Genomic DNA, 13,386 nt, shown 5'->3' with positions numbered 1-13,386 from the left:
CATGCACAGCGTTTTCCATGTATTCCAATGGCTCTAGTTCACACCATGCAGTCAGTTTCTGGTCAGTTTCCGGTGCAGAAACTGAACGGAAACTGACCGGAACTGACTGTATTGGGGCAGAAAAAACAGAACTGCAGGGAACTGCATCTGGTGTGAACTGGCCCTTAAGCATAATCCAATTTGCTCCAGGGGGTTGGGAATAATCCTTCCTGATCCCCCAGGAGGCAATTGATTATTCCCTGGATCAGCTACTACTGGTGTTATTACCTATAAATCTCAGAATTCAGTTATATATTGTGCATTTTTAAGATTTTTTTTAAAACAATCTAGTCAGCTGAACAGACCTATATTTTAAAAGGGAACGAGGTTTCGTTTTTTTCCAGAACCATACTTGCCTAGGTGGATTTGGTCCGATGCTGCTTCTTTCTCCCGCTGACTCAACACTGAGAACCGATTGATCAAACATCATCGATCATTCGGTTCTTAGGTCTCCCTGAGCAGAGAGCTGGTGATTAAACAGTCACCAGCTCTCTTCTCTGTTCCTGCCCCCTCCCCCCAGCGTTGGGCTGCGGAGGGAGCCGCCGGCTCAGGCCCTCAGCAGCTCGCTGATAGGCTGAGCCGAGTGCCGGTCCAAGCATTTGGGTGGATCCCAACTTCATTGTCGCAATCTTTCCCAAGCCTGAACCGGCTCTGCAACGTCAGCCAACAACGGGCTTCAGCCCGCTGTCTGCTGAAAACTGGTCACAGGAGTGCAGAACGAATTGCACTCCTGTGATCCACAGGAGAAGTACAGCCAAAATAAGCTCTGGCTGTACTTCACCTTAAAGGGAGTCTATTCCACATTTTCGGAGCTCTTACTGGGAAGAAGCCTTTCCTTAGTTAGGTGCTCCCTAAGTCTAATGAAGTCTGGCCTTGCCACCCCTCCCTTCCTTGCATGGAAAGTCTGACAGTGGCTAGAAAGTAGACAGATCGATCCTAACTTCAGCTTGTCTGGGCCCTCACATTTTCCTAAGACGAGGAATGCAGAAGGAGAGTGTGGAGTGTCAAAAACTATAATGAAAGATCTTCTTATGGATGTATTCACATTTTTGCTTGTTCCCGCTTGTAATATGGGTTGAGCGATTTGCTCACGATTTTGCATGTCGCACAGGGCCAGCCCATTCAATTGAATAAAGCTGGTGAGAGTGTTTAATAGAGAAACCGTAAAAAAGAAAAACATGCCAGGGGTTCTATCCCTTCTCTACTCAAAAAAAGATTTTGATTTATAAATATATTTTAATTTATTTTGCCTCTTTTTTTTCTGCAGGATTCCTGGAGAAGAATCGGGACACCCTCCATGGTGACATCATACAGCTGGTCCACTCCTCTAAAAACAAATTCATTAAACAGATCTTTCAGGCAGATGTGGCCATGGTAAGTACTGATATCAGTGTGGGTGTCAGTGTTTATCCATCAGTAGTATCTGGCGCAACGCAAAGGATAAGTCACCAGCAGGGGTGGACTGACCATTCAGGCACTTGGGCACTGCCCGAGGGCCCCATGCCACCAAGGGGCCCCATCAGGGTTGCCAGCCTCAATAAAACCAGGGACAGTATGTAAAAAATCTGTGCTTTAAAAAAAAAAATCCCAAGGTTATAGCTGCCCCACCTCTCCAGTACCTTTCTGAATGTGTATACTGTGTGGCCCTGTAATCTTTTGCCTGGGGGCCCCATGAGTTGTGAGTCCGTCCCTGGTCACCAGCATGCCAAGGATCTCCAAAAAAAGGGTCCAATGCTTTATTTAATGAGATTTAAAGTGTAGATGTGGCCATGGTAAGTACTGATATCAGTGTGGGTGTCAGTGTTTATCCATCAGTGGTATCTGGCGCAGCGCAAAGGATAAGTCACCAGCAGGGGCGGACTGACCATTCAGGCACTCGGGCACTGCCCGAGGGCCCCATGCCACCAAGGGGCCCCATCAGGGTTGTCAGCCCTTAATAAAACCAGGGACAGTATGTAAAAAATATGTGTTTTAAAAATAAAAATCCCAAGATTATAGCTGCCCCACCTCTCCAGTACCTTTCTCTGTGTGTATACGGTGTGTGTATATCGTGTGTATATACTGTGTGTGTGTGTGTGTGTGTGTGTGTGTGTGTGTGTATACTGTGTGGCCCCGTAATCTTTTGCCTGGGGGCCCCATGAGTTGTCAGTCTGCCCCTGGTCACCAGCATGCCAAGGATCTCCAAAAAAAGGGTCCAATGCTTTATTTAACAATCGTATCACAGCTGAAACAGTAAAATTTCGGGGCCACGCAGGACCCCTTCATCAGTTAGGCCTGATAAAGAGGTCCAGCATGGCCAGAAAGGTTGCTGTTTTAGCTGTAATGAGATTGTTAAAGTGCTGGACCCTTTTTTTTGGAGATTCTTGGCACGTTGGTGACATATCCTTTGCACTGAGTGTTTCTGGTTCCCAGCCGGTGGTCGCTGCAGCACCCACTTACCTAACAGACATTTCCAAGAGGGCGTGCGCTGGCAATATTTTTCTGGACTTAAAGTAAACCTGACACAAGGTCCATCTTCCCACCCTTGGCCAGGTAAATGTTGGTGCCCAATATTCTCTTCACTTCTACTGCCTCTGAGATGTGATTGGGAGTTGTCAACAATATGCAGCATTATCCATAATTGTACACTCTATGGTGTGTTCCCATGTGAGAGTGTTACAGCCTGGTGATTGGCCAAATAATCCCCAAGTCCATTATGTAGATAGGCCAGGGGTATGCCATGTGTCCTCCACATATGGGGATTTTTACAAGAACAGAGATTGTACTGGCAGCGGACTGGGATTGGAAGTTAGTGTAGGCACTAAAGAGGTGAGAGTTTTGGTTGAATATTTAATGAAAGGTTTTTTAGGCAGCAACTACACAACAGGTGAGACAGTGCTGCAAGTTCCTCTTCAATCCACAGCTCCAAGTACTGGGTCTCCAATAACCTCCAAAGCTACACAGTCCACAGAATTAGCAGGTAGTGATGGACGAACTTCCGACGGGACGTTTCGCGAACGCGGACCGCGATTGCGGCCGATAGTTTGCGAACCGGAATGTTCGCGGCGGGCCCCATTGACGTCAATGGGAGGCGAACTTCACAAACCTACAGGTCAAATTTGCAGCCACAAAATAATTAATAGCTGTGCAAATATAGTCCCACCACATGGCCAATGACATAACACATGTATGAGGTGAATCTGGGATCGACAACTACAAGCATTCTTTTTTTATATGGGAAATTGTTGTGACAATTCAGGACTGTGGAGCGCATGAAGGCAATGGAGGAGAGGGAAGGTCAGGGTAGGCAAAGAAGAGGGTGCAGGAGATGATCACCAGCAGCGTGACATACAGCAATGACACCAGCACCGTGATAGAGTCATCTGACAGCAGCACCGTGATAGAGAGCACTGACATCAGCAGCGTGACATACAGCAATGACACCAGCACCGTGATAGAGTCATCTGACAACAGCACCGTGATAGAGAGCACTGACATCAGCAGCGTGACATAAAGCACTCACACCAGCACCGTGATATACAGCACTGACAGCAGCACCATGATAGAGAGCACTGACATCAGCACCGTGATATACAGCAATGACACCAGCACCGTGATAGAGTCATCTGACAACAGCACCGTGATAGAGAGCACTGACATCAGCAGCGTGACATAAAGCACTCACACCAGCACCGTGATATACAGCACTGACAGCAGCACCGTGATAGAGAGCACTGACATCAGCAGCGTGACATAAATCACTCACACCAGAACCGTGATATACAGCACTGACAGCAGCACCGTGATAGAGAGAAGAGATTAAAAAAATCTGCACCCAGAGGCGCCCCTTTCTCTCCTTTTTCTCCTTTATCTACCGTGATAGAGAGTACTGACATCAGCACCGTGATATATATCACTGACACCTGCACCGTAAGCAGCCCCAGGAGGAAGTCAGCATAGCACAGGGATGGTGGGAGCCCCTCATAAGGAGCATAGCACAGGGATGGTTGGAGCCCCTCATAATAAGCATAGCACAGGGATGGTGGGAGCCCCTCATAATGAGCATAGCACACGGATGGTGTGAGCCCCTCATAATAAGCAGCCCCAGGAGGATGTCAGCATAGCACAGGGATGGTGTGAGCCCCTAATAAGCAGCCCCAGTAGAAATATGACCCACCCCTGTATACCACCCCTGCGGAAGGGCCTGCCTCTTCCTCTGCCTGTCATTTTTTAAATGACCCTGTGACAAAACTCTCAGTCCCTATACCGATGAAGGACTGCTGCAGTATAGGGCAGCGGTCAGCAGTAGTGCACCTCAACCCTATGTATTGTGGACCGATACCAGTCCTTATAGAATGGCAGACTGTACCTCACTCAACCCTATGTACTGTAGTACCCTATACCTTACCAGTCCTTATAAGGACCTTTGTGGACCAAGTAGGTTGTGTGTGAGTGATTAGCAGACTGTACGTCAGTCCCTATACTGATGAAGGACTGCTGCAGTATAGGGCAGCGGTCAGCAGTAGTGAACCTCAACCCTATGTATTGTGGACCGATACCAGTCCTTATAGAATAGCATACTGTACCTCACTCAACCCTATGTACTGTAGCACCCTAGACAGACCAAGTTACCAGTCCTGATAAAGAGCTTTGTGGAACAAGTGAGTTGTGAATGATTAGCAGACTGCAGCAGAAGGGCAGCAGTCAAGTATAATATTCTTTCTATATTTGGAAGAAAGAATATTATATGTGTACAAGCCTATTACCATACCACTGATACCAGTCATGAAAATAACCTTTGTGGACCTAATATAGTAACAGCTACTGATTAAACTGACCCTCACTGCCTCACACACAGCTTCCTGCCTGTCCCTATATAAACTGACAAAACAGAGGCTACTGGAACAATAACTGGAATAGCACTTTTGTGGACCTGATAGTAACAGCTAATGTCTAAACTCACTCTCCCTGCAGCACACAGCGTCCTGTCCCTTTAAACTGACAAAAGACACTCAGGCTGCTGCAACAATCACTAGCACAGCACTGCCTATCATGAACTACACCTAACACCTATACCAGTCCTGAAAAGAACTTTTGTGTACCAAATAGCTAGCGATTTGGGTCACTGTAATCTCTCCCTGCTCCACACAGCAACCTCTCCCTATAGTGACAGAAGAAAGAATGTAAAATGACCGCCGGATCGGGTGTATTTATAAGTTAAGGGGAATGTCCAAGTGTCCATGTGCTGTAATGTCTCAATTGGCTGTCCTGTACCCCATGAAGGATGTGTCATGATAGGTCAAAGTTCTTTTACACAGTAAACGCGGAAGTCCGCCGGGTGAACGGTGCCAATATTCCGCCGAACGGGCAGACCGCGAACAGCCGAAATTCGCCACGAAACGACCGCCGGGCGAACTGTTCGGCCATCACTATTAGCAGGCACCCAGGTAAGTCAGCATATATGGTCATCCTTCCCTACAAAATAGTGGAATACAGCTGAATGGATAACCAACGTGTTTCTGGCGTTAGGTTTTAATCATGGTTACGATTAAGGCCTAACAGCCGAAACACGTTGTATTTTTATTTGGCTGTATCTCACTATTTTGTATTATAGGATGACCATACTGAATATGCTTGCTTGCTTGCTGGGGTGTCGGCTATTTCTGTGGACATTTTTAGGCAGCAGACAACTCTTCCTGAGTGCAAAGTTGGCCATGGATTACCAGTCTTGTTTTGTTCAGCCAGTGGGATGAAAAAAAAGAACAGATTCTTCCATCCATGCAATGGATGGTGAAATCCTCCACGATGTGCCATTGTATTCTGACAGTGGGACTCCTCTGCTGTCAGAATACACTGGCCAGTGGCAACAGGTGCTACAGCCGGGGGGCAAACAAAAGAACCACTTTAAAGTGTATCCGAACCCAGTCGTGTCAAAAAAAACAGTCTATGTTTCATTTAAACATAATGGGTGGAGCCACACAAATGATTTCTGTATGCATTTGTGCATTCAGATCTGCTGATGTATAGCAAATAAAATATAAATTTAATGTATTTAAAGTCCGTGCAAATGTGTAGATTTTTTTTTTTAAATAAATATGCTATATAGTTACAGTTAAGGATTTCATAGCATAGTTACATTGGTCTATAATGGACCAATTTAAATATGCATATTCCATACCTGCATAGGTGTGCGCACTGGGTGTGCCAGGTGTGCCTGGGCACACCCTAATCACCCTGTGCTGCGCAGATTCCTCTTGCTGCTTGGCTGCGGAGAAAGGGACTGGGGAATCTCTCCTCAGTCACTTTCTCTGTCTCAAAGGTGAGACATCAGGGGTACAGCTATCTTTAATATTTATTGGACCCTGGGTAAAACTTTTCTTGGGCTCCCCCCCCCCCCCCCCATGCAGTTTCGCTCTCCACCCACTCTGAGAAATACAATAAATAGCAACTAGACTCAAATTCAGTTTACTGAATCAGATCAGGCAGCTATTGCGATTGGTTGCCAGAGGTTACAGTGTATCTTTACCGCTCACTGACTGGTTGGCAATGGTACAGCACACATTACGGCTCACTGATTAGTTGCTAGAGATATAGCACATGATTTTTGCTTGTTGATTGGTTGCTAGAGATTACTGTGGATATGACATCAGGGGGGCATTATATACATATCAATGCTGCCGGCTGCCTCTATTTACATATGAATGCCACCGCTATTTCCATATGAATTCTGGTCATTTACATGTAAACACGGGGTCTGCATATGAGTCATCTGTACACCACAATAGGGCAGAGCTGGGCAGCATTAGTAGCAGCACTTCACACTGAGATATTGGGACACAGCACAGGACTAAAACCTCAAGTGACGAGGGAATTTAATCCAGGATAGTTGGCAAGTATGAGGCAGCTGCTTTGGGCCCCACAACAATGACAGGGCCCAGGGCAGCTGCCCCTTTTGCCCTGCCTTAAAAACGGCCCTGATCAGGGGTCTGTTTAGAACCCTGATGTTTCACCAAAGCCCCCCAATGAAGCTTGTAAAAGGAAAAAAAAAAATACAATGGTAAGTAATAATAATAAAAATATATATATTAAAATAAACTACTGACACCAATCTCTTCCCTGCTAACCCCGCCCACTGCGCTAGTGATACTGTCCATTGCCCTACTGCTATATTTATACATATATACACACACACATGTGTGTGTTTGAGCTTTGAGGTGTACACCCTAATACAATAGGCTGCGCACACCTATGCATTCCTGTTGAGTTCCTGTGGAAGCTGGAAATCACTGTAGTAGGTGCTGCTCGGCACAGAAGACAGGGGCAATCAATGTAGTAGCTACAGTGATTCTCCACCTCCACAGGAATTGGGCAGGTATAGTGTATGAATACTTGTATAGATCCAAGCTGTAACTATGCAATAAAATACATACCTGGAATGCGGCTTTAATCTGGTTCTGGAGTCACTTTCATTATAAGCAGATTGTCTGTACTAATTTGGTGCTCCCCAAAACCTAATTTTGGCTTTAAAAAAGAACTTCAGATAACAAAGTAATTGTTTTTTCCAGTCCCCTCCCTTACCCTTAGACAATGTACACTCGTTGTTTATCTTAGGGCCAGTTGACACCATAAAAATGCAGTCCGGATGCGTTCCAGATGCTAATCTGCATGCACGTTTTTGACACATTCCAGTGCATTTTTTAATGCGTTTTTGATGCAGTCCAGTACTTTTTTGCCCCCTATTTTTTTCTTAACCCTAAATAAGGACATGTGCGTTCCAGTGCGTTTTCGATGTAGAAAAAAAAATGCACTGGACTGCATGTGGTGTGAACTGGCCCTAAAAGAGTAACCCCCCCAGCAACAATGGACCACCCACAAACAAAATACCCCCCTCCCCAGCAACAATAGACCCCCTACTGCAACAATAGATCTCTTCCCAGCCCAGCAACACTGGACCACCTACAAGAAAATACCCCCTCCCCAGCAACAATAGACCCCCTGCAGCAACAACAGTTCCCCTCTCAGCCGGCATTGATAGACCCCCAGCAACAATAGACCCCCCCCCAGTAACAATGGGCCACCTACAATAAAATACCACTCCCCCCTCAGCAACAATAGACCCCCCCAGCAGGAGCAACAGATCTTCCAGCAGCCAGCAATAGACCTCTCCTTCAACAGTAGATCCGTCCCAGCAACAACTGACCTCCCAGAAACATAAGACCCGGCCCAGTAACAATAGATCCCCTGCCAGCAACAACAGACTAAATGGATCTCCTCCAGTGACAATAGATCCCCAAGCAGCCAACATTAACAGACCAGAACAACCCCAGCGTCCCTTGTCATTAGATACATTCAGTCCTGGAGGTGTCAAAACTGCGTTCCCACTGGAAAAAAAGCCCTGGTAAAGAAGCAATGGCTTCCGCACCACTGTAGCACTGTAGTTAAAATGACTGGGAAGTGGCCGCTGAGACTCATTATCATGCAGTCAGAAGGTCCCACTAAGCTGTTGCTGGAGGAAAGCACACAAAGGTGCTCTATGTACAGAACATGAAGCTGTAAAGAACAGGGAAAAAAAATGTGGAGTCAAAACCACTTGTGCAGCAAAGATCATTTAAAAAAAAAAAAAATACAAACTTGAGTTCTTTAAAAAAAAAAAAAAAAGGCACACATATATATTTTTGGGCAGTTTCAACAGATCACAATAAAACAGACACGTTTATAAAATCCCACTTTTTTTCCTCTAAGGTGTCTATTTAGGCTCCATGCACACTGAAGCTGATAAACTGCAGTTTATTGGCGTTTGGGCGTTTTTTGTAAAAGCCCATAAACTCCACTCTATGTTAGCCTATGTGTCCATGCACACATGGACGTTTTTCAGCTTTAATGAGCAGTGGAGTTTATGGGCTTTTTTCTGAACGCCAGAAATTCGCGTTCAAAGTGCCGTTTTTCAGCGGCAAAAAACGACAAACGCTCATTAACGCTCATTAACGCTCATTAACGCTCGTTCATTAGTGTTCGGCATTCTATTTTTCAATGCATTGTGGGATTTTTGGAGTGTCCTCTGTGTATTTTTATAAAAAACGCCCATTAACGCTAACGCTGTAAAACGCTCATTAACGCTCATTAACGCTAGTATAAAACGCTGTTAAAAGCAGGTTTTTCAACCAGCGTTTTCTGCCAGCAATCTGGCGTCCAGAAATAGCTTTTTTGAGCTTCAGTGTGCATGGAGCCTTATAATATATAGAGGAATAATTACAGCATTGTTAGAAGCATTCATCCATGCTGAACAGAATTAAGAGATTAAGTCCTGTATCGTCAGCTCCATCTAGTGCCCAAAATGTGTCATTGTTTTCTAAAATACCTTATTGAGCAAACTATACTGCATTTTGACAACTAGATGGAGCAGGTGATACAGAAATTAATGTTATATAAAGTGACATTTTGTTCAGCTTGCACAATTTCTTCTGACATTTATTTCTTCCAACATTCAAATGCTTTATTAATAGACCCCTCATGCCCTGTACACATGGCCGGACTTTCCGACAGGAAAATGTGCGATCGGATCGTGTTGTCGGAAATTCCGATCGTGTGTGGGCTCCATCGGACTTTTTCCGTCTGAATTTCCGACACACAAAAAGTTTGAGATCTGGATCTAAAATTTTCTGACAACAAAATCCGATCGTTTAAATTCCGATCGTGTGTAGACAATTTCTGGCGCACAAAGTGCCACGCATGCTCAGAATAAATTACGAGACGAAAGCAATTGGCTACTGCCCTCTTTATAGTCCTGCCGTACGTGTTCTACGTCACCTTGTTCTGAACAATCGGACAACTTTGTGCGATCGTGTGTATGCAAGACAAGTTTGGGTCAAAATCCAGCGGAAATAATCTGACGGATTTTGTCGACGGAATGTCCGACCGTGTGTACAGGGCATTAGAGTGGAGGTCGGCAACTCGTCGATCCTGATCTACCTGTCAATCACTGGCAGATGACAAGTAAATCACATTCGATTTCCTGTCCTGCCGATCTTCAAGTGCTCCCCCTCCCCCCCCCCCCCTACGAGCGGGAGAGCAGAGCACAGAAGCAGTGAAGACGGAGGTATTCCCCGGCACGCAGCATGCCCCTCGGCTTTGAGACTGGGTTTACATCTAAGCCGCATGTGGCTCACAGCAGGGGTGCGGTGCGTCCTCATTCACCATTTCAGGTCTGATTTCAATCCGAAATTTTTGGCTGAATTCAGACCTGAAATGGACCAAAAGATGCACAGGACTCGGTGCAAATTCGCTCCGGAGCCTCAGCGGAGATATATAAACCGGCTCCATAGAGAGCCAGCCACAATCTCCTGCTATGCGAATTCAATGCAGGGAACCCAGCCTGACAGCGCTTAGGCAAGTTCCGCTTCTGGTCCCCTGTGTGCAGTGTGCTGATCCCTGCTGGCCCTCCTCTCTAGCTCATTCAAGGGGCTTATGGGTGACATCATGTGACCAGAGAGGAAGGGCCGGCGGGGATCAGCACACAATAACAGGTAGATCCGCCACAGCAGCTTCCCTGCACTGCTCCGCATCAGGAAACCACTTATGGACCCCCCTTGACACCCAGTATCATGGCTTCTTGTTCGATCTGTACCCTGCCCTTCTGACCACCACTACCAAGTCCTCCAGACATCTCTATATTATGTCCTCCTGACCCCCCAGGATTGTGCCATTCTGACCCCCAGTACTGTACCCTCCTCACCCCCTCAATACAGTGCCCTCCTGACCCTCCACTACTGTGTGCTCCTACCCCCCTATTTCCATCCCCTTCAGACCCCCCTGTAGAGTGCCCTCCCCCCATATCATTCCCTCCAGACTCCCTTGTATTATTCCCTCGAGACACCCTTGTATCATTCCCTCCCGACCCCCTTGTTTCATTCCCTCCTGACCCCCTTTTTTCATTCCCTCCCGACCCCCTTTTTTCATTCCCTCCCGACCCCTTGTATCATTCCCTCCCGACCCCTTGTATCATTCCCTCCCGAACCCCTTGTATCATTCCCTCCCAACCCCTTGTATCATTCCCTCCCGAACCCCTTGTATCATTCCCTCCCAACCCCTTGTATCATTGCTTCCAGACCTCCTTGTATCATTCCCTCCCAACCCCCTTGTATCATTGTTTCCAGACCCCCTTGTATCATTCCTTCCCGACTCCCCTTGTATCATTCCCTCCCGACTCCCCTTGTATCATTCCCTCCCGACTCCCCTTGTATCATTCCCTCCCGACTCCCCTTGTATCGTTCCCTCCCGACTCCCCTTGTATCATTCCCTCCAGACCCCTTGTATCATGCCCTCCAGACCCCCTTGTATCATGCCCTCCAGACCCCCTTGTATCATGCCCTCCAGACCCCCTTGTATCATGCCCTCCAGACCCCCTTGTGTCATTCCCTCCAGACCCCCTTGTGTCATTCCCTCCAGACCCCCTTGTGTCATTCCCTCCAGACCCCCTTGTGTCATTCCCTCCAGACCCCCTTGTGTCATTCCCTCCAGGCCCCCTTGTGTCATTCCCTCCAGGCCCCCTTGTGTCATTCCCTCCAGGCCCCCTTGTGTCATTCCCTCCAGGCCCCCTTGTGTCATTCCCTCCAGGCCCCCTTGTGTCATTCCCTCCAGGCCCCCTTGTATCATTCCCTCCAGGCCCCCTTGTATCAGTCCCTCCAGGCCCCCTTGTATCATTCCCTCCAGACCCCCTTGTGTCATTCCCTCCAGGCCCCCTTGTGTCATTCCCTCCAGGCCCCCTTGTGTCATTCCCTCCAGGCCCCCTTGTGTCATTCCCTCCAGGCCCCCTTGTGTCATTCCCTCCAGACCCCCTTGTGTCATTCCCTCCAGACCCCCTTGTGTCATTCCCTCCAGGCCCCCTTGTATCATTCCCTCCAGACCCCCTTGTATCATTCCCTCCAGGCCCCCTTGTATCATTCCCTCCAGACCCCCTTGTATCATTCCCTCCACACCTCCTTGTATCATGCCCTCCAGGACTGCTTGCAGTGTGCTCTCCTGACCCCCCAGAAATGTACCTTTTTAACCCCCAGTACTGTGCCCTCCTGACCCCCCATTAACGTGCCCTCTTGACCCTCCTGTACTGAGCCCTCCAGACCCCCAGCCCTCCTGACTCCCCAGTTTCATGCCCTTATGACCCCTCTATACTGTGCGCTGCAGACCCACCTATACCAGGCCCTCCTGACCCCTCTGCACTGTGCCTACCTGACCCCCCCAGGGTTACCACCTGTTCAGAATTCACCCAGACAGTCCGTGTTTTGGATCATGTGTCCGGGTTTCAGTCCTCCTGAAACCCATACACAATATTTAGACATGAATGTGGCTTGGAACAGGGCCTGACAGGAGGGTGAGGTGTATGCTAAAAAAAAACAAAATAAATTGCTGTGCGCCTCTAAAGTGTTTGGGTTTGACTCGAAGAAAAACTCTACCCCTCCCCCATACACTGCCCTCCCTACTCACCCCTGTCCTACTCACCTCTGTCATTTGCCCTACTGACACCTGTACACTGCTCTACATCTTAGTGTCCCCTGTACACTGCTCTACATCTTAGTGTCCCCTGTAGACTGCTCTACATCTTAGTGTCCCCTGTAGACTGCTCTACATCTTGGTGACCCCTGTAGACTGCTCTACATCTTGCTGACCCCTGTAGACTGCTCTACATCTTAGTGACCCCTGTACACTGCTCTACATCTTGGTGACCCCTGTACATCTTACTGACCCCTGTAGACTGCTCTACATCTTGGTGACCCCTGTAGGCTGCTCTACATCTTAGTGACCCTGTAGACTGCTCTACATCTTAGTGACCCCTGTAGACTGCTCTACATCTTAGTGACCCCTGTAGACTGCTCTACATCTTAGTGACCCCTGTACACTGTTCTACATCTTATTGACCTCTGTACACTGCTCTACATCTTACTGACCCCTGTACACTGCTCTACATCTTACTGACCTCTGTACACTGCTCTACATCTTACTGACCTCTGTACACTGCTCTACATCTTACTGACCCCTGTACACTGCTCTAGATCCCCACCCCTCAAATGTTGCCTATCCCTGCTTTAGAGTTTCAGCACCTCTGTCCATTTTGTATTGCTTTCCATGTGCTCCCACCCCCGGAAGAGTTACCCTAATTTTGTTCTCTAATGGCAAAACCCTTAAAAAAAATGGCATGGTGTAAAATTCTACTTTCATTGATTATTGATAGCGATTTCAGGTATTTGTTGTGAAAAATCAGAGATCTTCCTTTATCTTAAATGTATTTTGTTTAGGCTGCAGTGTGATTACATAACACGAATCCAGTGATTATATAACATGGTCCAGTAATTAGTATCTTGGGAGCTTTGACCA

General features: G+C 47.3%; 1 protein-coding gene across 4 annotated transcripts in view; it reads left to right on the top strand.

Annotated features, from left to right (window-relative positions):
- Positions 1-13,386, top strand: part of MYO7A (myosin VIIA) — a 344,985-nt gene that overhangs the window by 127,009 nt on the left and 204,590 nt on the right. For all 4 annotated transcript variants that reach the window (XM_077451417.1, XM_077451415.1, XM_077451416.1 and 1 more), the window contains one exon: positions 1,307-1,413. In XM_077451417.1, the coding sequence (XP_077307543.1) occupies positions 1,307-1,413 (107 nt within the window). The remainder of the gene's footprint in view (positions 1-1,306; positions 1,414-13,386) is intronic.

Source organism: Lithobates pipiens, unplaced genomic scaffold, assembly GCF_037356315.1.
Source record: "Lithobates pipiens isolate NorthernLeopardFrog02 unplaced genomic scaffold, aLitPip1_a1.2 Scaffold_23, whole genome shotgun sequence".
In the NCBI taxonomy this organism is placed as follows: Eukaryota; Metazoa; Chordata; class Amphibia; order Anura; family Ranidae; genus Lithobates; species Lithobates pipiens.
This window is presented reverse-complemented; position numbering and strand designations above follow the sequence as displayed.